Raw genomic sequence first — 23,204 nt, 5'->3', positions numbered from 1 at the left:
TGACCTTCTTTGGAGAACAGCTTGCCCAAGGAGGTCAGAAGGGCCCCCACACATCTGCCATTTTGCAGAAGCACAACAGAAACATTCAGGAGGGTGTTTTAATAAAGGGATTAGAACAGTAGTTTATTGCAGTGTTTATTGTATGCATTATCTTCTACCTTTGTAACACATTTTCTGCCTTATGTTATGCCTTAGATAGTTTTTCATGGTCTTAGACAGTTTGTTGTTTGCATTCCTTTCCAATTCTGCAATCCTAGCCCTGCAGCCTTGTTTATTGGAGGACTTTGCTGTATATATTGATTTTTAGATCAGTAACCAGTGAGAAAGGATAACTATAAATGAAATACATAAGTAAGTAAAGTGTGGTCTTTCATGTGTTTTACAATTTTTTTAAAATTTATACCTTAAGCCACCTTGAATTGCACAATGTAAAATATGGCTAACAAATGCTTTTAAATAAATAGATTTAGTAAATAAATACTTTACACGATTATTGTGAGCATAAAATGAGGAAGGAGAAACCATGTACAATGCTGTTTGAGGACTGGGTGGAATAAAAACATTCTGGGGAGACAGATTACTTTGCACTGGGATTGGGTTAGGCTGTGAAAGCATGACCCTTCTTGTGTCTTGACAGGAACAGCAGAAACTGGTGAGCTCTTTGTCCATCATGCTAGAAGCCATGTCCACCATCATTTCAAGCAGTACTGACAGTGAATTCAGAAGGAGGTGTCTCCAGCATTTACAGGTATAGCCTGCAGTGACTAAGTTGTACGATAGAAATGCAAAATGGAGGGGAAAGTAAAATAAATAAATCTACAAACTAAAATGTTCAGAGCCCAAATGCTAACCTGTGTGAAGAAAGGGTAAAATGGTTAACATATCAGAATGGTGTCCTGGTTAAGAGCGGCAGCCTCTGATCTGGAGAGCCAGGTTTGATTCCTCACTCTTCCACGTGCAGCCAGTTGATTGACCTTGGGCTAGTCACAGTCCTGTTAGAGCTGTGGACACAGAGCAGCTTCTCTCTGAGCTCTGTCATCTCCACCTACCTCACAGGGTGGCTGTTGGGGAGAGAAAGGAAAATACTTTGATTGTAAGCTGCTTTGAGATTCCTTTGGATAGTGAAAAGTGGGGTATAAAAACCAACTCTTCTTCTATTAAGAAATTAAACGAAAGAAGCTCCCAGCTGCTCCTTTAAGTGCCATTGGACTTAATCTGTTTCTAACTTGAGCAAAATGTAAAGGAGAGCAATACTGTTTGGGAATACATACCGTTTTATATATAGGTTGCAGATACCCAGCAGTTCTTGGCTGCAGCCAAAAACACCTTTAGCAAAGTCATTCTTCAACGATGGAAGCCCAGCAGCACATGTGACAACAGAAGGGTAAGTTTCTCTGCTTTAATGTTCTTGCTGTCCGTTCTTATGTAATCTCTGTCTCTTATGTGCAGGTACTACAGATGTGAGGTGCATCTTCCACTGAAATTGTCTATAGATCCATTTCTCAACGGTGGGAAGATCCGCGGATACCTAAATCTACAGATTGGGCCCACGTTGAAATAAAGGAGATTTTCCTCCAAACCTGGGGGACCCCCATGATTTGCTGAAAAATCTGAAATAATTTTAAAAATTGGGAGGTTTAAATCCCCACAGAACAAAGGCATTGCCTGTGCCCGGGCAGACAACACACCAACCTCTGTTGGTGGTGAATAAAGCAGGAGGTGTTGCAGGCTAAGTGAGGGAGGCTGGGAACTGTGCTGGCAGCAGCTGTGAGGGTGGACAGGGTTCAAGAGCCCCAATGGACTGGTGGTAGAGGCCAAGAGCTGTCTTGGAAGTAGGGAGTTAAGGCTAAGAGATTTTCCTTTCTATTAAAGAAGATATAATAATAAAATGAACAATATTGCAATACCCCAGGGCTGAGGAACAATATGGCCTCTTTTGGAATAGTATGTACTGCTGTGGTCACTGCACTTTGAAAAGACAGGGCAGAGCTGGAAAAAACAAAGGAGAGGGCAGCCATAGTGATTAAGGGGGTACAGCATCTTTCCTGTGAGGACAGGCTAAGAATTCGAGGGAAAGACCTTTGCTTTCGTGTCCTGCTTGTTGGCCCTACAGGGCAACTGGTTGACCATTGTGTGAAGAGTTAAAACACTGGCTGATCTAATATAATTTGGATCCCTTGGTTTTCTGCAGCCATTGTCTAACACAGATGGAGGGGAGCAACTGAGCACACGCTATGATCTACCTTCTGTCTGTCAGCAGTCAAGATCGTATGTTACTTCTGCTGAACTAGAAAAAGGGGAAAGTTGTGGAGCAGAAGGTAAGTAGAGATGCTCTGGTCTAAAAAGACAAGACAGAGAGATCTGTTCAGGTGCTTAATTGATGCTTACTCCTAGGTCTTCCACAGACTTCTCTGACTTTGTGTCTTCTGAGGATGCTACGGTTAGCTATTTTCAAGCTAATTTAGTGAAGCCTGAATGGTCAATCATGTTATTTACATGATGAGCCCAAACCAGCCTTGGCCGTGTTGGCACTTGCAGAATTTTGCATATAATGCTACAAACAACAACAAAAATGAGTCTGAACTGCCTTCTAATATGAAAACATGGGGGAAAAACAGGAGTGGTGTGAGAAGGAGGCACCACAGAAGCCAGTAGCAGATTCCTTAAATACAGAGTCTTCAGCTCCCTTTAAAAGCCATGGAGGGTAGGACAAATAACTGAAATATTTTCTGAATTCCATGGAGCTGTGTTTAGTATGTCCTTTGGGTTCATGCTTAAATCAGCTAGGCTCCTTCTTGCACTGATGGATATCGCTACTAATCTCAGGGGCGACAAACATCCTTTGAAACTTCCCATTGACAAAGGCATCATGTGGCTATTTCTTCTGTTTTCAGCAGATGGCGCTATACTATTGTAAATGAGGACAAACCTGACTGCTTATTTGTAGGCTTACTAAAAGGACCAAAGATGGCAACCAACCTTAAAATTATACAAAAATAGGATAATGCATTAAGACATGATTTAAAATGCACTCTGAGTAGGTTGGGCGTGAAACTGCCTTATACTGAATCAGACCATTGATCCATCGAGGTCAGTGCTAGAATTGCCTACTCTGGCTAGCAGCCATTCTCCAGGGTCTCGTAATGAGGTCCTTTACATCCCTTACTACCCAGTCCTTTTAACCAGAGAGGCCAAGGATTGAAGCTGAGGCCTTCTGCCTACCAAGTTGATGCTCTACCACTGAGTCGTGAACCCCTCCTTGAATAAGCCCATTATACTATTTGGTTGATCTGACCTTGCATGCTCTTTTTTTGTGAATTCCAGCGTGTGTACACATGTGTTGTGAATTCATGCGCACCCTAGGTGAGTGCCCTCTTTCTTGGTCATAGGACCAGTGTCCTCATGAGACTGTAGGGGGGGGGAGGTTGCCTGTTTATAAGGATGTGTGTCATTTTCCTCTGTGACCAGAAAGAACCCTCCCAAGTAAGCTCAATGTCTGTTTTGTATACTGCAGGACTTTTGCTTGACAGATCAGATTTTGAAGGAATGAGGCAAATTAAGAAGAGAAGGCCAGCAAGTAAAGAACTTTCTTGGGAGGATCTCAGAGACCCAAACTCCTCTGAGAAAGCAGCAGCCGATGAAAAGAACACTGGCCAGTTCACAGAGCCAGGCACCACTTTGAGCTGTTCCTTTTCACATCCCACAACCTATGGAGCTCATGTTTTCCCAAACAAAGGCCAAGGAGAGACCACAGCTGTGTCGGCGAACAGAGATGGGGACCTGTATCAGGTTTGTCAAGAAACATTCCGCTGCTTTGGGCTGATCCTGCATTGAGCAGGGGGTTGTACTAAATGGCCTGTATGGCCCCTTCCAACTCTATGATTCTGTGATTCTATGAGACATGAGTGCAGATTGAAAAGCCGCTTCCTTACTTTAAGAATACCATGCGGGGAGTAGAAGTCACCAGCAGCCAGAATCCTGAGTTACATCAACCCATCTCCCTCAGTGTTACTAGATAACCTCTTTTAGAAGACATCTCTCTTTTTTTTGGTGCCCATCCTCTTTTAGGCTCTTTTCTTTAAAAAGGATGAAAATGTCCTCTCTTAGGATTGGAAGGTTAGGAATATTCCTAGTTAGTAGCAATTATCACAACCTAAGTAGATATTTAAAATAGATTTGTCAGAATAACCACTTGTTTGAAGTGGTGAGTCCTCTATGTCCTCTATTTTTGCTTTTCAAAATGTGATAGTCCTACCAATATGCAAAATAGGAACATGCAGCGGACCAGTGGAGGGGCTGCATCTGTGAGTATTTTGCAGAATAATTTGAGAGATAGAGTCCAGAGTTTTCAGAACGTTGACAGCACATGTCTCAGTGGGAGTTAGTTTCCCAGCTCTTTAGGCCCAGGATCCGTTTACAAGATAAGGGTTCAGGACCTGTACAATGACAATGTGACTTTTGAGCATGACTCTAGAAAACTGGGATGAATGGCTGCAAGCCATTCAGACTTGAGCGCCATCACTATGCAGTTTATAAATCAGGTACTAATAGGGTGATTCTGGTTTTATTTTTTCCTGGTCAGGCTCCTGTGACATACAGAAATGGATCACAGAAGGGGTGGGAGTAGAGTACTTAGTAAATTTGTGAATGTCTGTCTGCTTTTGTTAAAGGCACAGGAACTGGGCTGGAGCAACAGGGTAGCAAAGAAGAGAAACATCCACAATATTATACTTTTAGAAGCATCTGAAGAAGTGAGCATTGCACATAAAAGCTTAAACCCAGAATTAAACTTTGCTGGTCTTAAAGGTACCACTGGAGATACATTGCTGTGCTGCTTCAGACCAACATGGCTACCCACCTGAATCTACACATCTAGATGAGGCCCTGATCAGATGAGGGGGAGATCAGGGGCTTGGGAGGTCAGCAGGGGAATATGGCATTGTGCTTATAGTAAAAAGGCTACAAGTTCTATTAATTAATTAAGATTTATAGGCTTCTCCATTTTGGGGTGGTATACAACATTGTAAATAAAACCAATAAAAACCCATAAATACACTAGAATTGCTAAAAGCTAACATTAGATCCCTGCAAAATCTTTGCTTGTTGGTCCCACATAAAGGGGAGATGTGGGATGAGATTCCAACCGGTCACGGAGGCCCATATGATGTCCTGATCTTCCAGGCAAACTGGCTTCAACCATATGTCTGGCAGAAGAGTGCCATCTTGCAGGCCCTGCAGAACTGTGCCAGCTCTGTCAGGGCCCTGATGTTCTCTGGGAGCCAAATCTACCAGGTGGTCCTAGTCAAGGGTCAGGGGCCTGGACAAACCAGTCAGTTGGCCGAAGCTGCCCACAGCATTCTCCAGGAGACATAGACAGGTAGTCCCCTAGATATGCATTAAAATCTTGAGCTGAATTTGGAACTCCACAGGGAGCCAATGTAGCTGCTGCAAGACTAGTCTTATGTGTGTCCTCCGTGGTGTTCTAGTGAGGACTTGTGCAGCAGCATTTTGGACCAGTTGTAATTTCTAAATTAGGGCCAAGGGCAGGCCTGCATAGAACGAGTTACAATAATTTAGGCTAGAGGTGACCATTGTGTGGATCAGCGTGTTTAGATGCTCTGGGGCCAGGTTGGGCGCTAATAGCAAGAGCTGCAGAAGTGCTTCTCTAGCTCATTGATGGAAGATGCAACGAATCATGGAGTCAGAAGAAACCTCCAGGGTCATCTAGCCCGACCCCCTGCACAATGCAGGAAATTCACAGCCACCTGCCCACCCACAGGGACCCCGGTCTCATTCCCGGGCTCTCCACCCTGATGCCTGATTTTGCTGTGTCTTGCAGAGCGATGATGTTTGGAACCAGGAGGTCTCAAACCTGTCTGAATGGACATCCTGAAAGCAGTCCCAGTACGTCCACCACCCTGGGACATTCTGCGTTTTGGAATGTAAACAATAAAAGTGTAAACAACCCTTCACTGCCTTCCCCCCCCCCCCCCTCTGTTACAAAGATTACAGCTCCCAAACCTGGCAGAGGAGCTGCTGTTACTGGATAGCTGGAGCGACAGCAGAAAATGAACATTTCAGAGGGAAAAGATGATGAGTCGGGAGCTGCAGGTAGCCAGACCACCCCTGGAAGCCAAGGACAGGGCTATACCCAAGCGAGGTTGCAGTCATAAGACGAGGGGGGGAGGGAAAGGTGGGGGAGAGAAGGGGCCAGGGGAGCAGCTCTCGGTGCCTTCTAAAGTTACGAGGGTTTTGGGGGGGGTCGCAAAGCGGAGGCCGGGGGCGGGGGTCGTGTTGCTTGCTGCGCTATGGGAAAATGCGGCGGGGCTACCTACCCTTGCCCGCGGGGAGGGGGGGGCAGCTCCGACAGGCGCGCGACGGGCTGGAGAGGGACGGCCCACCGCTCCTCCGGCTCCGCCGCCCGTGGCCGCTCTGCAGGCGATCACAAGACGAGCATTTCTATTAGGGCTTACGCGGGGAAAGAGCTCCGCTTGCAGGAGGACGGGGGGGGGGGGGGAGGCGGAGCTTGCCAGGGGAAATGATCGCGGGGGAGGAGTCCCCGGCCGGGGGTCTCGCCGCTGCACCCGCTTGGCGGGCCCAGCCTGGCCCGCCCCCGTCCCTTCCTCCGCTGCGCTGCCGCCCCGGCCGCCTGGCTGCCGCCTCTTCCGCGGCCCGGAGGCGGGGATCGTCCACGCGGCCTGCCTGCCGCTCTCCTGCAGCGCTCCAATGTCGGAGGAGGCGGGCGCCGGGCCGGGGGGGTCGAGCTCGGGACTTTGCTGGGCCTCGCTGCTTTCCTGCTTGAGCCTGGCCTGTTCCTACGTGGGGAGCCTCTATGTCTGGAAGAGTCACCTGCCCAGGTAAGACGGGGGGGGGAGTTGGTGTTCAGCCTGCGGGAGGGCCAGCTGCCAGGCCAGGTGAGGCGCCTGGCCAGCCTGCAGAGGGACGCCCGCCCTTTGGAGAAAGCACCTGTCTGTGCACAGGTGCGATCTGCCCCCCCCCCCCCCGGCCGGAGTGACCTTCCCGGCAGGCAGATTACCGCGGAGCAAAGCGGCCCCCTGCGTATATACGCCGGCTAAGAAGGACAGGCGGCTGACCTAATTCCGGATGCTTTAATGCAGTGGGGAAGTTCGGCCGTGGCCGCCGTTTCCCGGCTAGGGGAAAGGGGTCGAGATCGGGCGTGGAGGCAGCAGGGCTTAGTTTGAGGTCAGTGGCCGGCCTCTCTTGGGAGTTGTTCACACAAACAGGAGTGCTGAGTTGCAGAGATGCTACCAGTTTTCAAGTGCTAGTTGCAGCCATGCTGCTCTTTGGTCGACCAGTGCTGATAACCATGGCGTTGCTTTTATGATGGGGGTAAGGAATGAGCCAGGGTGAAAGAGAGGCTGCGGAAGAGGGCACTCTTCCTGTTTCGCAACTTATGTCAAACTCCTGTTCCTCCCTTGAATCTGGGGCTGAAGAGAATCTGTTTCAGATCAGGCCAACAGTCCATCCATGCCAACCCAGTAGCCAAAACCCAGGTGCTATCAGGAGGTCCTCCAGCGGGCCCAGGACTCCTGAAGCCTCCCAAGAACCAAGAATACAGAGCCTCAGACAGAATGCTCCTTCTATACCTTGTGAATAGCCACTGATGGCCACCTGCTCCATACGTTTACCCAATTTTCTCTTGCATCTATCTATGCTTGTAGCAGCCACTGCTTCCTGCAGCGGTGAATTCCACATGTTAAGTATTCTTTGGGTGAAGAAGTATCTTTTATCTGTTCAAGCCCATTGCTTATTAATTTCATTAATTTCATTGAATGCCCAGGAGTACTGTAAGAAAGGAAGAAAAGTACTTCTTTCTCTACCCTCTTTATCCCATGCATAATTTTTAAGCCTCTGTCTTATCACCCCTCAATCATTTCTCCAGGCAAAAACCCTTTTCTTTCTCTAACCTATCTTCATGGAGAAGGTATTCTGTCCCTTTCATATTTTTAGTTGCCCTTTTTTGCCATTGCTTTTGCGAGGGGACACTTAGGCTTGGTTCCACTGTGCCAGCTCTGAAGTCTCTCTCCCCCTCCCTGCCCATGAGAGTTACCCACTGTGCCTTTCTCCTTCCAGGGACCACCCTGCTGTCATCAAACGGCGATTCACCAGCGTCCTCATTGTGTCCTGCCTGTCACCAGCCTTCATCTGGGTTTGGAAAGAGGTGACAGGGGTTAAGGTGAGATTTTCATCCAGCCCAGGCCTAGAAACTGCTGTCCAAAATTTGTTGGGGGGTTCTCTTTGGTAGGAGTTCCCACTGTCTTTTGCACGGAGGTCACCTAAGTCTCCATGGGCTGTCAAGACAGCATGACAGTGTTGAGTATCCCCAGTAACATTTCCTCGGGAAAACTTTGGCCATAAATGCAAGAAAAACCTTTTGAGGCTGGAAAAGGAATTTTCCTGATGGCATCTGGAGTAAGGGTGTCTGTCTGCCTCCCTTGCTGTGTTGAGCTCATTTGTTCATGGAATCTTGAGCTGTTGGCTGGGTAACAACCAGGGCATGGCCTGTGAGTGGTCAGCCACACACTGTGGATGTATTCATGTCCCAGAGATATGTGGCAGACACAAGGAGGAGAGGGAAAATGGATACACTTTATGTGGGCCCAGGAGTCAGAGGATCCATCATAGATTGCAAGACTGCAATCCTAATGCAGGAAATTTGTCCTTTTTAAAATAACAACTAAGTATTTAAATGTGGGTGGGATCATATGGAAAAGGTAAGTTTAATCTTAGCCATCGTCCTCCAGTTACAGACCTTGGATATCAATTAGTTGCCACTCATTGTAAACAATTCTGGGCAGGATGCACCATTGATGTATATCAATTCCTTATGTCTTATATGTATCTCCTTTCTGTGGTGTGCTTTCTACCAGCTGCAAGCTGTGAGCAAAACAGCACAGGCCAGTCAATGGGTTTGAGAGTCTTTGCCAGGTACTGATCAAAGCATCTCTTCTGCTCAGCCAGGTACATCCCTTCTTGCTCTGATGGGCTTCCGGCTTGAAGGCATCTTGCCAGCAATGCTGCTGCCTTTGCTGCTAACCATGGTGAGTGAGGTCTCTATACTGAGCTGGAACGCTGTCAGCCAAACCTCAGATACCCCCCACTCCCAGCTCCCTTGGTACTTGCCTTGTGTTGTTGGCTCTGCTGCTGAAAACAACTGCAGCACTCCTTAAAAAGAGGGCTTCGTCCTCCTGTTTCTCCTTGGCCTCCTTTGTAGGCCCTCTGTCCACCCTAAGGCCTATTAGTGATTAGTTGGATTGTTTGCCGCTGAATATTGGATGTCTTACATTGCTTTATGGGTCTTACTGGGGTTTTTATGCTGTACGAGGGTTTTATGCTTATTGTTAGCCACCACGAGCCTTTGTGGGAATGGCGGGATAAAAATATAGTAAATAATAATAAATAATAATGTTTTCAAACGAATTGTCCGCTGTAGTAATTTCAGATGTTGATCTGCGGCAATAAAATTAAAGGGTGGCATTTAAAACAAAGTTTATTCCAGCATAAGCTTTCAGTTGATCTGATTGTACAAAACGTATCAATATCCGCTATGGATGCGTCCTTCATGCACCTGATAAAGTGAATGACAGATCATGAAAGCTTATTTTGGAATAAATTTTGTTAATCTTTGAAGTGCCAAAGGATTTTTGTTTTAATTTTGCTGTCTACCCACCCATATATAACAATGCACTATTTGTTTTTTTTTTAATCAGATTTGCTTTTCCCCCCATCTTGGAGTTCCAGGCAGTGCACGCAGAGTTCCCTAAATGTCTCTTATCCAGTCATGAACCCAATCTAGACTTACATAGCTTCAGTGATGTTTCAGGATTTGATGCTTTTGGCTCATGCCTTGGGGAAATTCAAATGCTGATGTTGTGTGCATGATCTATTCTCCTGCAGGTCTTATTTCTTGGCCCCCTCATCCAGCTGTCTATGGATTGCCCCTGGGACCTGGTGGATGGTGTAAAGGTTGCATTTGGTAAGGCCATGTGAGTTGCACACTGTGAGTGTACTTGGGAGACAGAGTGGCTCTTAATGGGAAAGCCATTACTTTCCTCATCTTATGGCATAATCTTCCTTTCATTACACCCGCTGTAATAGCTGCTTTTGGTACTGTCCATTGGGTTTGGGCCGAGCGTCAAAGAATTGAGGCTTTTGAACTCTGGTGCTGGAGAAGACTCTTGCGAGTCCCTTGGACTGCAAGGCGAACAAACCAGTCAGTCCTAGAGGAGATCAGCCCTGCCTGCTCCTTAGAAGGCCAGATCCTGAAGATGAAACTCAAATACTTTGGCCACCTCATGAGAAGGAAGGACTCCCTGGAGAAGAGCCTAATGCTGGGAGTGATCAAGGGCAAAAGAACAAGGGGACGACAGAGAATGAGGTGGCTGGATGGAGTCACTGAAGCAGTAGGTGCAAACTTAAATGGACTCCGGGGAATGGTAGAGGACAGGAAGGCCTGGAGGATCATTGTCCATGGAGTCGCGGTGGGTCGGACACGACTTCGCACCTAACAATAACAACAATAGCTGCTTGTCTTTAGTAGTAACAATTGTGTGTAGTCAAGTCCCAAACAACTCACGGTGACCCCCCAAGACCATGGAGTTTTCATGGCAACAGATGAGCCGACTTGGTTTGCCTTCCTCCACATAGCAGCCTTGGACTTCCTTGAGAGCCAGCTTGGTGTAGTGGTTAATAGCGGCGGCCTCTAACCTGGAAAGCCAGGTTTGATTCTCTTCCACAGGCAGCCAGCTAGGTGACCTTGGACCAGTCAGAGCTCTCTCAGCCCCATCTACCTCACAGGGTGTCTGTTGTGAGGAGAGGAAGGGAAGGCGATTGCAAACCACTTTGAGCCTCCTTTGAGTAGCAAAAAGCGGTGTATAAAAAAACAGCTTTTCTTCTTGACAGTCTCCCCTCTAAATATTAACTGTGGCTGACCCTGCTTAACTTCCGGGCTCTGATGAGATCAGGCTAGTCAGGACCACTCCTTGTTCAGGACCCTGCCTTGTCCTTAAAGGGAACCTTTCACTTTTTATGAGAAATGGGGTATGGATGCCTTGCTTGCTGAGTGTGCCAGTTCCTTGAAACTTACTGCCAAGTTGTACAGGCAGAGTTGAGCAGACTTGGTTTAAATCCAGTAGAAGAGCAAGCTTTGAAGTGACTATTCACAACGGCAGTGAAAAAGGAACTGAGGGATGAGGGGGCGCTCCATTCAGGTCACGTGTGCGTTCTGGTGGGAAACTGCACGCTTGCGCACTGTGTTGGAACGGTAGCACCCCCTACTGGATTATGAAAGACATGTTCAGTGGCAGGCCTGTGCTTGCGCAGTCCCAATGTGGGGCTGCACACCAAGACCGACAATGAACTCTTTGTTAATATAGAAACACTCGAGGAATCGGTGACTTTCCCCTGTAGAACAGTCTCCTAAACATCTGCAGGTCCCCCCCTCCCCTGACTGAGAGATCGAACCTACCAAGGGAGTGTCAAAATTATTGTTGTCAAAATACTGTTCTAGGTATGTTATTGTTGTTATATTGTTATATTGATACTGATACTGTTCCATGTAAATGTTCCGAAATGTTTTCTGTAAACCGCCTGGAGCCATAGGGAAGGGTGGTATAAACATCTAAATAAAAAAAATATATATATATAGTAGAATAAATGTGCCCTTGTTCGATGTCTAAGGAGGTACTGCAGCCACTCTGCTGAAGAGGCCAAGATGGGTGGGCTGTTTGTTGGTAACACTGCTCCTGCTCCCCCTTCCCAGATCCCCACTTCTGGGTGCTCTGTCTGACCGACATGCGCTGGCTTCGCAACCAGGTCATCGCGCCACTGACAGAGGAGCTGGTGTTCCGTGCCTGCATGCTGCCCATGCTCGTCCCGTGCACAGGACTGGGACCTGCTGTCTTCACCTGCCCACTCTTCTTTGGGGTTGGTGAGTGCCTGCTTCCTGCCAGAATGCCAGCAGTTTGGGGCTGCGCTGTCCTTACTTCATGCTTCTCCACATGGGAGCCATATTCTCGTGGGGCCTAAACAAGGAGTCCCTGCATATTTGCCTACACCCAGCGGTTCAGCCAAAGGAAGCTCTGTGTGTTCAGAGCTGTTTGAATCTGGACAACTGCCTATGGAAAACCAACCTGCCTCCTGCCAGTTACTCCCGGAGTGAGCCTAGGATCCTATATCAGGTTGGGGACGGCTGGTGAGCAGACAGAAGGGTTGTGTGGCACATACACGTAAATTTGCCTGTTTTCTTTCCTCCCAGCTCATTTTCACCATGTGATTGAGCAGCTGCGATTTCGTCAGGGAAGCACAGCCAGTATCTTCCTCTCGGCAGGTAAGAGGTGACTGCTCCGTTGGAACAACAACAGAAGCTGTGCCTTGGGTTTTTCCTTTTGTTATGGATGCATTTAAAAAATCTCGATGGCTCAAGTCTTTACTTGTCCATAGGTGACTTAGGGCCAGCCACTCTCAACATAACCTACCTCACTAGGGTTGGTGTGAGTGTAAAATGGAGGAGAGGAGAACTAGATGCACTGAACTCATTAGAGGAAGAGCTGGACTAGAAATCTGATAACAAATAACATTAAGGTCTGAAGGAACCAGGTTCCTGATTTGCTAGTTTACTACGTGGAGAGAGATGCAGTGGGGAATATGCCCCCATTCCGCAGTCTGAAGTGGTACAGTCCAGAATTCCATTTCCCCATTTTGCATAATACCTGGATGGCTCATCATGCCTAAAGTTGTTGTCAACATCAATTTTATCTAATTTAGAAAAACAGTTTTGATTGTGATGGGTAGGCATGAAAGAGCCAGTGTGGGGTGGTTAGTTCCCAGCCGGCTTTGGAAGTGGCAGGGAATAAATCTAATAATTATAATAGTGTGTTGAATGTTAGCCTAGGAAAGCTTGATTCCATCAGGATTCAAAAACTAAGCAGGGTTGATCCAGGCAAGTATTTGGGTGGGAGACCTCCAAGGATTTGGGTGGAGTTTTTCCAGGGAACACTAGGGGTCATAATGTGGAGGTAGGCAATGGCCAACCTCCTCTGAACATCCCTTGTCTGGCTGCCAGACAGTCCTCGGCTTGCCTGGCTGGACTACACAGGCCATACGATACATCAACAAATACCCCCCAGGATTCCTACTTGAATCCCACTGAACATTGACGGCCACCCAGTAACACTCTAACTCACCACATAGTATTGGTGTGAGTGGAGAACAAGGAAAGTGCCCTCCAAGGGTTCTGCCTCAAGTTCCATGGAAGAAGCAGGAAACACAGATTCAAGGAATTAATGGAACGGTGGGGTCCCCTCGCCCAGCCCGGCTTCTGACTCTGCTCTCTCTCCCTGCAGTATTCCAGTTCTCCTACACAGCAGTTTTTGGGGCATACACAGCCTTCATCTTCATCAGGACAGGTGAGTGGGGGAGCAGAGAGAGTTGCTGTAATGGCCCACGGGAAACGCACCCAGAAATTTGCCTTCTGACCCAACATAATATTTGCATTGCTTGAGGCTGCTTTCCAGGGCCTAGTCTGCACACAATAGATAATGCACTTTCAAGCACATTGAAAGTGCATTATCCTATGTGTGCAGACTAGGCCGGGCAGAGCAGCTGTGATTGGAGGGGTGAAGTATTACAAAAAGATCCTTAGCCCAGATGTCCACTGGGAATAACTTCCTGTTCTGTTTAAGCACATGTTCTGTGTCAGCCTTTCTCAACCAGGGTTTCATGCAACTCTGGGGTTTCTTGACAGCCCTGGAAGAGTGTCCCGAACGGGTAGGTTAACCCCCCCCCCCCCCCCGTGATTTTTAAAATTTGTTAAACATTTATTGGGTGATATGACCCTATAGTCATGTTGACTCACCTTCCCCTTCCAAAATGGCCACTGATGGGCCTGGAGGTGGCGGGAAGGGGAGAGGCCCCAGGTGGGGGTGTCTACAACTCTGCTTCCCAACCATATTCTGCCTGAGGGCACCACTTCTGGGGTTTCTCAAAGCCCGAAGAATGCTTGAGGGGTTTCTCAATGAAAAAAGTTGAGAAAGGGTGTTCTACGCATAGAGGCAGAATAATGCAGGTACTGGGGTGGGGGCAGGGAGAGAGGGAAGAAAGAAATAGCCCCTCATTTCTGCCCATGTGTTCCCCTAGAGAGTCATAACAACTAGATTTTAAATGGCAATTCCAGCTGACCTGCTCTCCCTCCTTTCCTCGCAGGGCACCTTGTCGGTCCTGTCCTCTGCCATTCTTTCTGCAACTATGTCGGATTCCCTGCCGTGGGGGCAGCTTTGGAGCACCCACAGCGCCTCCTGGTGGTGTTCTTCTATTTGTTGGGCGTGGTCCTCTTCCTCCTCCTCTTGCACCCCATGACGGATCCAGCCTTCTTTGGACACCTGCCCATCTGCTCCCTGTCCAGGTTGTCCCCTGCCGCCAACAGTATCAGCAGCTTATCCCTCTGTTCTTGACACCAGCAGAGACCCTTTCTCAAACTTTGCCCTTGCACACACGGTGGCACATTGGCTACACCGCAGACTTTTAAAAACGGGTTTTCAGACGGCTTTCTTGGCATAGCTGCCCGCTGCATGCCGGGAGCTTTAGTTGGGTGAGGGTGCCAAGAAACGCTAGAGCCCCGCCTCCCACGGCTCTAGTGCCTGGGTGTCTCTGGGAGAAGCCATTGGTTAAGCCGGATGACAGTTGACGTGCAGCTGTGCCGGTGTTCTTGCACACCTCTGCCCTTGAGCCAGCCAACCCTTTTTGTAGATCCCCGGGGGCTTTTCCTCCCTGTCCCAAAGAGCTCTATTTTTTATTATTAAAAGTACTTTAATGAGGCTGTCATGTCCTTCGTTTGGTCAGCAGAGAGCACTTTTCTGGGGGGGAGGGGGGGTAGTGTGGTGGCCAGACACTCCCTTCACTGGGTAGGCCAACCATTCGCTTTCCTTCTAAGCGACCTCCCAGGGTTGTTAGGAGTACAAATTGAGGGGGTCGACATAGACCACGCTGAGCAGCCTTGGAGGAAGGGAAGGCTGTGGAACTGTGCCTGCCCTAGCAGGAGCAGAGATGAATCTTTTGAGATGGGGGGTGACGGCAGTATAGTGCTGTACAGTTTATGGGGAACCTGCCTCTGTGCGCATGAGCTCATGCAGAGGTAGTACTCCTAAGCAGCAGGGGAGTCATCCACTTGAGGTGGGGGAAACCCTCCCCCTATCCCTGGATGGCCTGCAAGGCCCTGCTGTGTCTAGGCCTTCATAAAAGCTCACCTTTCTTAGGTTGGTGGTTGTGGGGGTTTGGGGTTCACAGAAGAGGGCAGACCCTCAGTGCCTGCAGCCATCGGTTTCTGCGGTCGGCCGCCTCATCTGCCTTCTATCCACTTCCAGCACAGGCCAAAGGAGGACACTATATTGTTGGCGATGCTGCCCTTTCCTTCTGCTGCAGGTCTGCCTTTGAGCAGTCCTGATGCTTATTCAGATGGCCAAACGCCCTGGGGCTCAGTCCTTGGCCACAAGCCTTGTTTCTGTGCTAGTGAAACCATGCACGAGGAATCACATTAATAAGCAGCCATCTGTTAGGAAGCGTCTTAAGGACTGTGAAGTGGTGTCCCAGTGCCAACTCAAAGGTGGTGGCCTTCAGGTTCCCTGAGTGGGCAAAGAAAAACAGCACCTCTGCATTGGGTGGGCCTCCAGGGTGTGCCATTTATTGGTACAGCATTCCTTCCCAGCCAGCTCTCCCCTGCTTTCCCGGGCACCCTCCTCCCTGGTCCCCTCTTCCAGGCCCAGAGTTGTTGGCGGCAGCTTAATACCCAGTACAGCTCTCAGAGTTACTTAGCTGGCCCTCTTGGGGGACCGTAGGAAAGAACAAGATTGGATTCCTCTGTTGGAGAGGCTGGGGCAGCCAGAAAAGAAGAGCGTGAAGAGGAGGGAAGGGAGAGCGTAGGCTGGGGGGGATGCACAACTAGCTCAGCAGCAGCAAAGACCAGACACGGCAGCTTCTATGAGGGGGGCGAGGACAAGGACAGCTTCATAGCCAAGACCACCCTGGATCCACCAGCCCCGGCTTGTGGGTGGAGAGGGGGGACTCCCTAACCTCTTGCCCTGGTATTGGGCTAGGTGCTGGGGGGAGGGGGGTACATAGTGCTTCCCTTCTGTTCGTCCCCAGGAGGGGGGGCGGATTCATTCTGCTTCCACATGCCTTTTCTGGTGAGAGGGTGGGTTTGGGGGCAGCAGGCTGGAGAGGAAATCACAGGTCGCTCTCTCCGTACAGGGCGCTGGAGAAGGAGACATAGTCCAAAGCGCCAGAGACGGTATCAGCTCCTGTGTATTTTGTCATCCTGCTGATGCAATATTCAGCCTGTTCTGGTGGCAGCTCCCGGCGCAGTTCTTCTATCGTGATGTAGTTCTGCAGGAGAAGAAGGGGGGGGGGAGTGGTGTCAAGAAACATGTAGAGTAGAACCTGTTGGCTCTGAGGAGCACCTTTCCAGGCAGTGCTGCTCAGGCACTGAGAGGTACGCTTGAAAATCGATATTAAGAAAATAGAGATTTGTAGGTAGCACAACACAAGTTTTCCTTTCACAGACTCCATGCTTAGCACAATCTTGGCAGTGTTTTTCTTTCTCGTGAGCACAAGAGACCTCCTCAGTTGCACTCTGTGGGCCTCTCCTCACCTTGTCTGAAGCCAGGATCTTGAAGGAGGCCATGACTTGCTCTGCAGTGTCGGTCTCAGCTGTCTCACGAGTCATGAAGTCAATGAAGGCCTGGAAGGTCACCACGCCTGTGTTGTTGGGGTCTACTAGGGTCATGATGCGAGCAAACTCCACCTCACCCTAGAGAATAACAGGAACTGGGGTCAATATGAAGACTGGGGGTTGAGTCATCCTCAGGGGACATTTTGATGGCCCTAGAATGGAGTCCCATAGCAGTCTTGTCCCCCACCCACTATAGTTCTGGAAACATGTAAATCTGTAGTAGGGCACAGGCAGTCCATTAGTCAAAGCAGGCCCACAACTCATAAGAGAGCAAAGGACTCCTGGCACCTAATTCCGTGAGAACGTTCCTCAGACATCCACAAGTGATCTTTCTCCTTTAAGATCCCTCTCCCCAGCAGATAGATATTGTGTACAGGGAGAGGTGGCATTCGCATTGCCAGAAGGGACTCTAATGTTTCTTTTCTCTATCCACCTGGCCATCAGTTAATCTAGTTGCCAACCCAGTTTTCAAGAACTGCTAGCTACACCCGCTGGTCTCAAGCACATGCTGTTGCGCTGTTGCACAGAAGCAGTTCCTTGTGTATGAGAGGAAACGCTATCCCCGTTCAGTCCGAGGCAGGTAGCATCATACCAGGTCATATCCCATGGAGATCAAGCAGGCCCTGAAGTCGTCTGGGTCCATCATGCCATTCCGCTTCTGCATGGGTACAAGGCAGCAGGAACCGGGTGGAAAGAGGGGAATGTTAGGTAGAAAGCATATACCCCAGCCCCAAACATATCATAGAATCACAGAATCATAGAGTTGGAAGGGGCCATACAGGCCATCTAGTCCAACCCCCTGCTCAACGCAGGATCAGCCCTAAGCATCCTAAAGTATCCCTGAAGGGGGGATTAATCTAAGCCAACAGAGCACCTCTTGTTCCCAGAAACAAAGTCTCTGGTGCCATATTATAACTGCCCTCATTCGCTTCACAGCCTCCAATAAGCCAAGCAAAGAAAATTGCATGGCTTATTCAGCTAAATGGTCATAGAAAGAGAGCAGGAAGCAAATAGGCAGGCTCCAAACTGGAACAAAAGCCATTTCTCTCCTTGTTTTTCTGATAAAAGAAGTCATGCCCAGTCAAACCTGTTCTCAGCTACCATCAAATGCTCTCTGGAGCAAACAACAAGTGAATACTCAAAGCTAGGTTCAAGACCAGTAGCCCTTTAAGAGACCAACAAGATTTTCATGGTGTAAGCTTCCAGGGGTCAGAGCTCCCTTTGTCAGACAGTGAATATGCAGAACAGGGAACCAGCCCCTTTGGCCTGCATTCCAGCAACACAACTCTGACAATCAAGGCAGCCATTTTCACTGAAGCTGGCCGGAAACTGAATCTGCATGCTTCCAACCTGGCTGTAACTGAAGTGAGGGACTGAGAGCTTAAGAATCAGTGGGGCACCTCACCCGGTCAAAGTGGTTGAAGGAAGCCCGGAACTCGTTCATCTGTTCTTGACTGATGCCCTTGGCATCGCGGGTCAGGATCTGGTTCTCAACTTCATTGATGGTGCGTGCGATGGTTGTCAGCAGCTGCTCCCATCCCACTCGGATGTGCTGAGGTAACAAGAGTGGGCACTGGTGAACAAGACTGAACAGCAACAGAGGTTACTGCTATGCCCATCTCCATCAGCAGGAAGGCAGCCCAGATGGGATTCAGCCAGGGCTGGGTTTTGGCTCTTTTCCGTGTCTTCCGCCTTACCTCCATGGTGTAACTTGTGTGCTTGTTATCAAAGATGAGGGCCTCCTGGATGAGCTGGTGGTCACCTTCCAGCTTGTCAACGTTTGCCTTGTAGTTAATGATATTCTGCTCATGCTGTTTCAAGTGGTTCATCTGGTCCTCAAGAGACCCACTGATATCCACAGAGATGTGGCCAATCTCCTGCAAAGAAGCCATTGATAGGTTTAAGATTTTGGATCCTGGCAATAATTGCTCGGGATACCTTCCTCGATACCCATGGGATGCCACAGGTAAGATTTAATGAGGAACTCCTTCATTATTCTCATGGTTTTCTTGTACAGATTACTGGGACAGGAAGCCTTTTCAAAAATATGTCAGAATTTAGGTAGCTGAAAAGAAAAAAACAAAACACCTCTTTGCACACAGTATTACAAGGCAAGGAAATAAAAGGAGTGAGGTTCTCCCTTGGTGCACCGGTTAAGAGCAGGGGCCTCTAACCTGGAGAGCCAGGTTTGATTTCCCACTCCATTTATTAGGATTGAATTTATTGCCCGCCGCTGTCAGCCAAGCGCTCTTGCAGCAGGTTACATAATATACCCCACATACATACATAAAAACTATTAATACCCCCATCCCTGTTAAAAACATCCTGGCGTCAAAGAAGTCTATCTTCCAAAAGAGACAGCTCCCTCTATGCGCCTCAAGGGACAATCTATGGGCGTCGACAGTCCGCTGATGATTTCGATCTAACCTAGAGGGGCCCATCCGATCTCCCATGCCCTGAATTCAACCAAAGACCCAGCAGAAGAGCTCCGTCTTACAGGCCCTGCAGAATCCAGAAAGCTCTTGCAGGGCCCTCAGCTCTTCCAGGAGCTCATTCCACCAGGTTGGGGCCAGGACAGAAAAAGTCCTGGACCTGTTTGAGGCCAGGCAAACCTCCCGGGGGCCGGGTACCACCAGCAAGTTGGCACCTGCAAAGCATAGGGCTCTGTGGTGGGCATAAGGCAGCAGGCAGTCCCTCAGATATGTGGGGCCCAGACCACGAAGGACCTTAAAGGTCAGAACCAAAACCTTGAACCTGATCCAGGCCGCAACCAGCAACCAATGCAGCTGCCTCAGCACAGGCTGGATGTGAGCCCTTCCAAGGTGTTTCTGTGAGGACTCAAGTGGCTGCATTCTGTACCAGCTGCCATTTCCAGGTCAGAGACAAGGGTAGGCCAGTGTAGAGTGAATTACATAAGTCCGTTCTGGAGGTGACCTTACCTCCATCTTTGTCTGGATCCAGGGACCAATAATGTTGGCCTGGGCAGCAAACTGGCGTCTCAGGCGTTCGTTCGCTTGCTGCCTTGCCAGCTCTTCCTGCAGGGTCTGATCACGGTGTGGTACCAGCTGCTTCACCTACAGGGAGCATGAGAGGCATAAGGCCTTAGGCTTAGACCATAACTGGCATACAGTGGGGCTGGGGTGGAACATAGTCTTGGGAGGAGTGAAAGAAGAACCTTCTACAAAGCTTATTTCTGGCTAGAAGCAAATCTAGCCCTTCTTAAGAAAAAGTATAAAAGAACTATGAGACCTCAGCCCCCTTCTACCTCTTCAGTTATTCTTAGAGAACCCCCCCTCCTTTGGTCACCGATTGCCTCAAGATCAAGGAATTAATTAGGAGGGGTGAAATCACATCAATAAACACTGCACAGGACCTCTCCTGATATCCAGGTAGGCAGAAATTCCTTGCCAGAGGAACAGAATCTACATTCTGTGCCAGAAAATGACCTCTCTCTCATTTCAGAAGCAGGTGACCAGACTGCACTTCTCTCTTTTGTTTTATCCTGCTCTTTTCCTCAAGATTTCAGGCCAATATATATGATTCTTATTTTCCCATTTGACCACCCTCGTAACAACCCTGTGAGGTAGATCTGGCTGCAAGACAACAACTGGCCCAAGGCCTCCAGCAGTATTTTATTTTATTGATTTTCTGATGTGTACCCCTGCACGCCGGCTCAGATACATGACGGATTTGATCTTGGGTCTACGAGATCCACGCTTGCATCCCGCTGACTACAACGTCCTGGTTAGAGGAGAGTGTCCTGTTCTTTTTCTGGCCTGGAGCTCCCAGGAAGTTGCCTGCCTGATCCATTGAGAGGGAGCACAAGTAACTGGGAGCGAAGACTGCAGAGAATGGCCGAAAACTAATCCCTGACCGCTGCCACAAGGCTGCTACAGGGTGCAGCTGGAAACTCGGCAGCTGTGTTACCCACAGGCACTATATTGAAGCTGCTCTCACCGTGTCCCACTTGTTGGCAATGTCAAGGTGGCTGAGGTTGGTGTAGGGGTTCACCCCCGACAGCTTGATGCCGTAGGTCTGGGCAATCTTCTGGATCTCGTTCTGAATGCCCAGGATGGCCATGCGCTCTTTGTCGGCTTCAGGCAGAGTAGCCTTGAACTGCTCATGGGCCGTGATCAGGCTCTGTGTGTGGAAAGAGAAAGATCAGGTTAGCTGCACCAGAAGGGCAGAGATGGGGAGTGGAAAGCAAAAGCTCTTCATAGCCTCTCACTCCTGATCTTCCCTCTCATGGCTTCTCTTCTGGTTTTCTTGAATCGAGTTCCAAGGTAATGTTTAATGTTATAAAGAAGGGGTGATTAGAACTCCTGGCTATTGATCTTCCTACCATCCTTAGCAGAACTGGGACCAGAACACCTCCCAGGGTTCCCTCCTACATCCCAGGCCCCCTCTTACAACTTTGAAATTGATAGTGGGGCAGAGGGGAACATTTGTGCTTCTTGTCCAGCCCAGGTGTTTAAAACGTATTAGGGATGAAGCAGGGAGTGGGAGCCAGGGTGTAAACTGCACAGAGCTTTTATTCCAACCCCAGATTGATTCAGTCCCTGCCCTCTACACAGAATGCAATTTACGTTTGGATTTGGGGCGATTTAAATTTTCCTTCTGCAAGCAAGAAGGATTGATCCGGAGTGACCCTACCTTTATTGTGTGACATCTTAGAGTGCTTTTAATCCTCAATATCTGGATTGGGAAAGAAAGCTCCTAGTAGAGACCCTCTGATAGGCTACACCTGGTCATGTGACATGCTTGCCTTAAAGGAGAAGCTCCCAATTTCTCCCAACTTCTGTCGGTCCTGGATTTTTTCTCCCTCCTCTGCCTTTTTCGATCCTCTCCCCCACCCCTCCAAGAAAAGAAAAAGGCTCTCTGCTTAGCTCCTCTTCCCCCCCCCTTCAAGAAAAGAAAGAAAGAGTCTTGGCTTCCCCCCCCCCTTCTGAGCTACCCTAACCACATGCAGAACACTTTCCTGTTTCAATGGGGAGGGGGGGAAGAGGAAGATCCGAGTTCAAAGCGATCTGAATTCAACAGGATTGACAATGGAATAAAGAAAGTAAGTGCAGACTCTGCCCAGGAGTCCAGTTGGCTCACCTGAATTTCCTCAATGCTGTGCACTATGAACATGTCCTGGAGGTCTTCAGTGGCTCCATCCATCCAGTTGTTAAAAGGGGCAGCTCTCTTAGCAAACTCCAGGTAGAGTTGGTCAATGGTCTCCAACAGTTTCTCCACACGCTAGGTGGGAAGGGGGGAGGCAGAGCGAGAGGCAAAAGTTCAGGCAAGGCAATGAAGTCACACAGACGTCTTCATCACCCCACCCCCAAGATGGAATATTCCCCGGTTGATTTTTTCACCTCCAGGGAATCCCTCCTCTTCTGGGTGAGTGTCCCAAGGGTATCCCACTGGTCACAGATAGCCTGGCAGCGAGAGTTCACCGATGCTGCATCATGGTAGTCCAGCTCACTAAAATGGTGGGGAAGAAGGAAAAAGCAGTGTGACCGAGGCAAGGATAGTTCCTGTCCACTTTGCCACCCACAGCAGGATATCAGAAGTGACATGTATACACACCCATGTGCCTTCCAAACCCTGAAGTGCAGAACAATTCCAGGGAATAAGTAGAGATCACGGCAGATGGTAGTTTCATAATCAGGAATGCCACAGTGAGGTAAGTGAACCTACAGCTGTGCTTATCTTTTAGTGGAATAAATAGGAAAGGATGTATATTTCCTTGACATTCTGTATCTCAGCTGTCACTTTAAAAGAAAGCACATTTCTAGTCATTAAAACAGGGTTCCCCAACTTTTTTGAGCCTGCGGCACCTCTGACACAGGGCAGTGGGCACAGGCACAAAATGGCTGTAACAGGAAGTGGAGCCAAGCACAAAATGCCAGGGAACAAGATTGCATATAACTCTCATAGTACCTCTTCAGCATTTCAGGCAGAAGTTCTGCTTAATACGATGCCTTTTAATCTGCACAGCCAATCCCCACCTAGCCCTACCCAATTTCCAAATGAACATGGTGGGTGCCAAGAAAGGTGTTGGCAAGCATGGTGACACCATGCTTTAAGAGGATGGAAGAAGAGCTTTGTGCAGGAACCATCTAGCAAAATCCGACAGACTTGAGCCCAGCCAAGCAGAAGGGGGTTTCAGCCCCCACTCATCTCCTTTCCTCACAACTACGGCCTCTTGTTTCCACAGCCTCCTCCCCACCCTTTCTACTTTCATTCCGGCAGCTCCTACCAAATGGTCCAATAATTTTGAAAGTGGAAGTTTTGAAAGAAATTGAATTTTTGCTAAAATACACAAGGAGGCAAGGTTCTTGACTGGCAAAGGATGTGCATAATTTATCCTGAGAGATTGGAAAAGGTTTGAATCAAGTCAGCTTGATTCAAATCTCTTTTGTCCCAGAACATCAGAAGATACTCTCTTTGCCTCTTAAATACATCAAAGTAC

General features: G+C 48.7%; 3 protein-coding genes across 5 annotated transcripts in view; 2 read left to right on the top strand and 1 right to left on the bottom strand.

The window, feature by feature from the left end:
* The window catches only part of TOP6BL (TOP6B like initiator of meiotic double strand breaks), a 33,810-nt gene extending 27,823 nt beyond the window's left edge, over positions 1 to 5,987 (top strand). Inside the window, exons 12-16 of one of the 2 annotated variants that reach the window (XM_077328960.1) lie at positions 638 to 748; positions 1,286 to 1,384; positions 2,192 to 2,318; positions 3,515 to 3,789; positions 5,840 to 5,987. In XM_077328960.1, coding sequence (XP_077185075.1) covers positions 638 to 748; positions 1,286 to 1,384; positions 2,192 to 2,318; positions 3,515 to 3,789; positions 5,840 to 5,893 — 666 coding nt within the window. In that variant the 3' untranslated portion in view covers positions 5,894 to 5,987. The remainder of the gene's footprint in view (positions 1 to 637; positions 749 to 1,285; positions 1,385 to 2,191; positions 2,319 to 3,514; positions 3,790 to 5,839) is intronic. The other variant, XM_077328969.1, reaches the window with a different exon arrangement.
* Positions 5,988 to 6,537: 550 nt separating this feature from the next.
* Positions 6,538 to 14,834, top strand: RCE1 (Ras converting CAAX endopeptidase 1). Of its 2 annotated transcripts, none has more exons than XM_077328983.1 (8): positions 6,538 to 6,857; positions 8,095 to 8,197; positions 8,979 to 9,062; positions 9,919 to 9,997; positions 11,783 to 11,950; positions 12,278 to 12,349; positions 13,365 to 13,427; positions 14,224 to 14,834. In XM_077328983.1, the coding sequence occupies exons 1-8, from the start codon at positions 6,727 to 6,729 to the stop codon at positions 14,469 to 14,471; spliced, it is 948 nt and encodes a 315-aa protein (XP_077185098.1). In that variant the 5' UTR covers positions 6,538 to 6,726; the 3' UTR covers positions 14,472 to 14,834. The 2 variants fall into 2 exon arrangements, with proteins under 2 accessions (XP_077185098.1, XP_077185107.1); XM_077328992.1 differs by having other exon boundaries at positions 6,805 to 6,857; positions 8,983 to 9,062.
* An 836-nt stretch (positions 14,835 to 15,670) lies between these two features.
* ACTN3 (actinin alpha 3) overlaps positions 15,671 to 23,204 on the bottom strand; it is a 44,574-nt gene continuing 37,040 nt past the window's right edge. The window contains exons 13-21 of the mRNA XM_077328949.1: positions 22,105 to 22,213; positions 21,845 to 21,985; positions 20,702 to 20,884; positions 19,684 to 19,818; positions 18,442 to 18,621; positions 18,150 to 18,296; positions 17,337 to 17,402; positions 16,664 to 16,822; positions 15,671 to 16,398 (exon numbers count right to left, since the gene is read on the bottom strand). Of these exons, the coding sequence (XP_077185064.1) occupies positions 16,240 to 16,398; positions 16,664 to 16,822; positions 17,337 to 17,402; positions 18,150 to 18,296; positions 18,442 to 18,621; positions 19,684 to 19,818; positions 20,702 to 20,884; positions 21,845 to 21,985; positions 22,105 to 22,213 (1,279 nt within the window). The 3' untranslated portion in view covers positions 15,671 to 16,239. The remainder of the gene's footprint in view (positions 16,399 to 16,663; positions 16,823 to 17,336; positions 17,403 to 18,149; positions 18,297 to 18,441; positions 18,622 to 19,683; positions 19,819 to 20,701; positions 20,885 to 21,844; positions 21,986 to 22,104; positions 22,214 to 23,204) is intronic.

This window comes from Paroedura picta, chromosome 1 (genome assembly GCF_049243985.1).
Source record: "Paroedura picta isolate Pp20150507F chromosome 1, Ppicta_v3.0, whole genome shotgun sequence".
NCBI classification, from domain to species: domain Eukaryota; kingdom Metazoa; phylum Chordata; class Lepidosauria; order Squamata; family Gekkonidae; genus Paroedura; species Paroedura picta.
The sequence above is the reverse complement of the archived record's forward strand: the minus strand, read 5'-3'. Positions and strand labels throughout refer to the sequence as shown.

What these genes read in the sequence shown, in the direction of transcription:
- RCE1 (XM_077328983.1), top strand. Translation starts at nt 6,727, where the DNA reads ATGTCGGAGGAGGCGGGCGCCGGGCCGGGGGGGTCGAGCTCGGGACTT. An exon ending in TGGAAGAGTCACCTGCCCAG is followed by an intron (nt 6,858 to 8,094) that starts GTAAGACGGGGG and finishes TTCTCCTTCCAG; the next exon opens with GGACCACCCTGCTGTCATCA. An exon ending in TGGTGTAAAGGTTGCATTTG is followed by an intron (nt 9,998 to 11,782) that starts GTAAGGCCATGT and finishes CCCCCTTCCCAG; the next exon opens with ATCCCCACTTCTGGGTGCTC.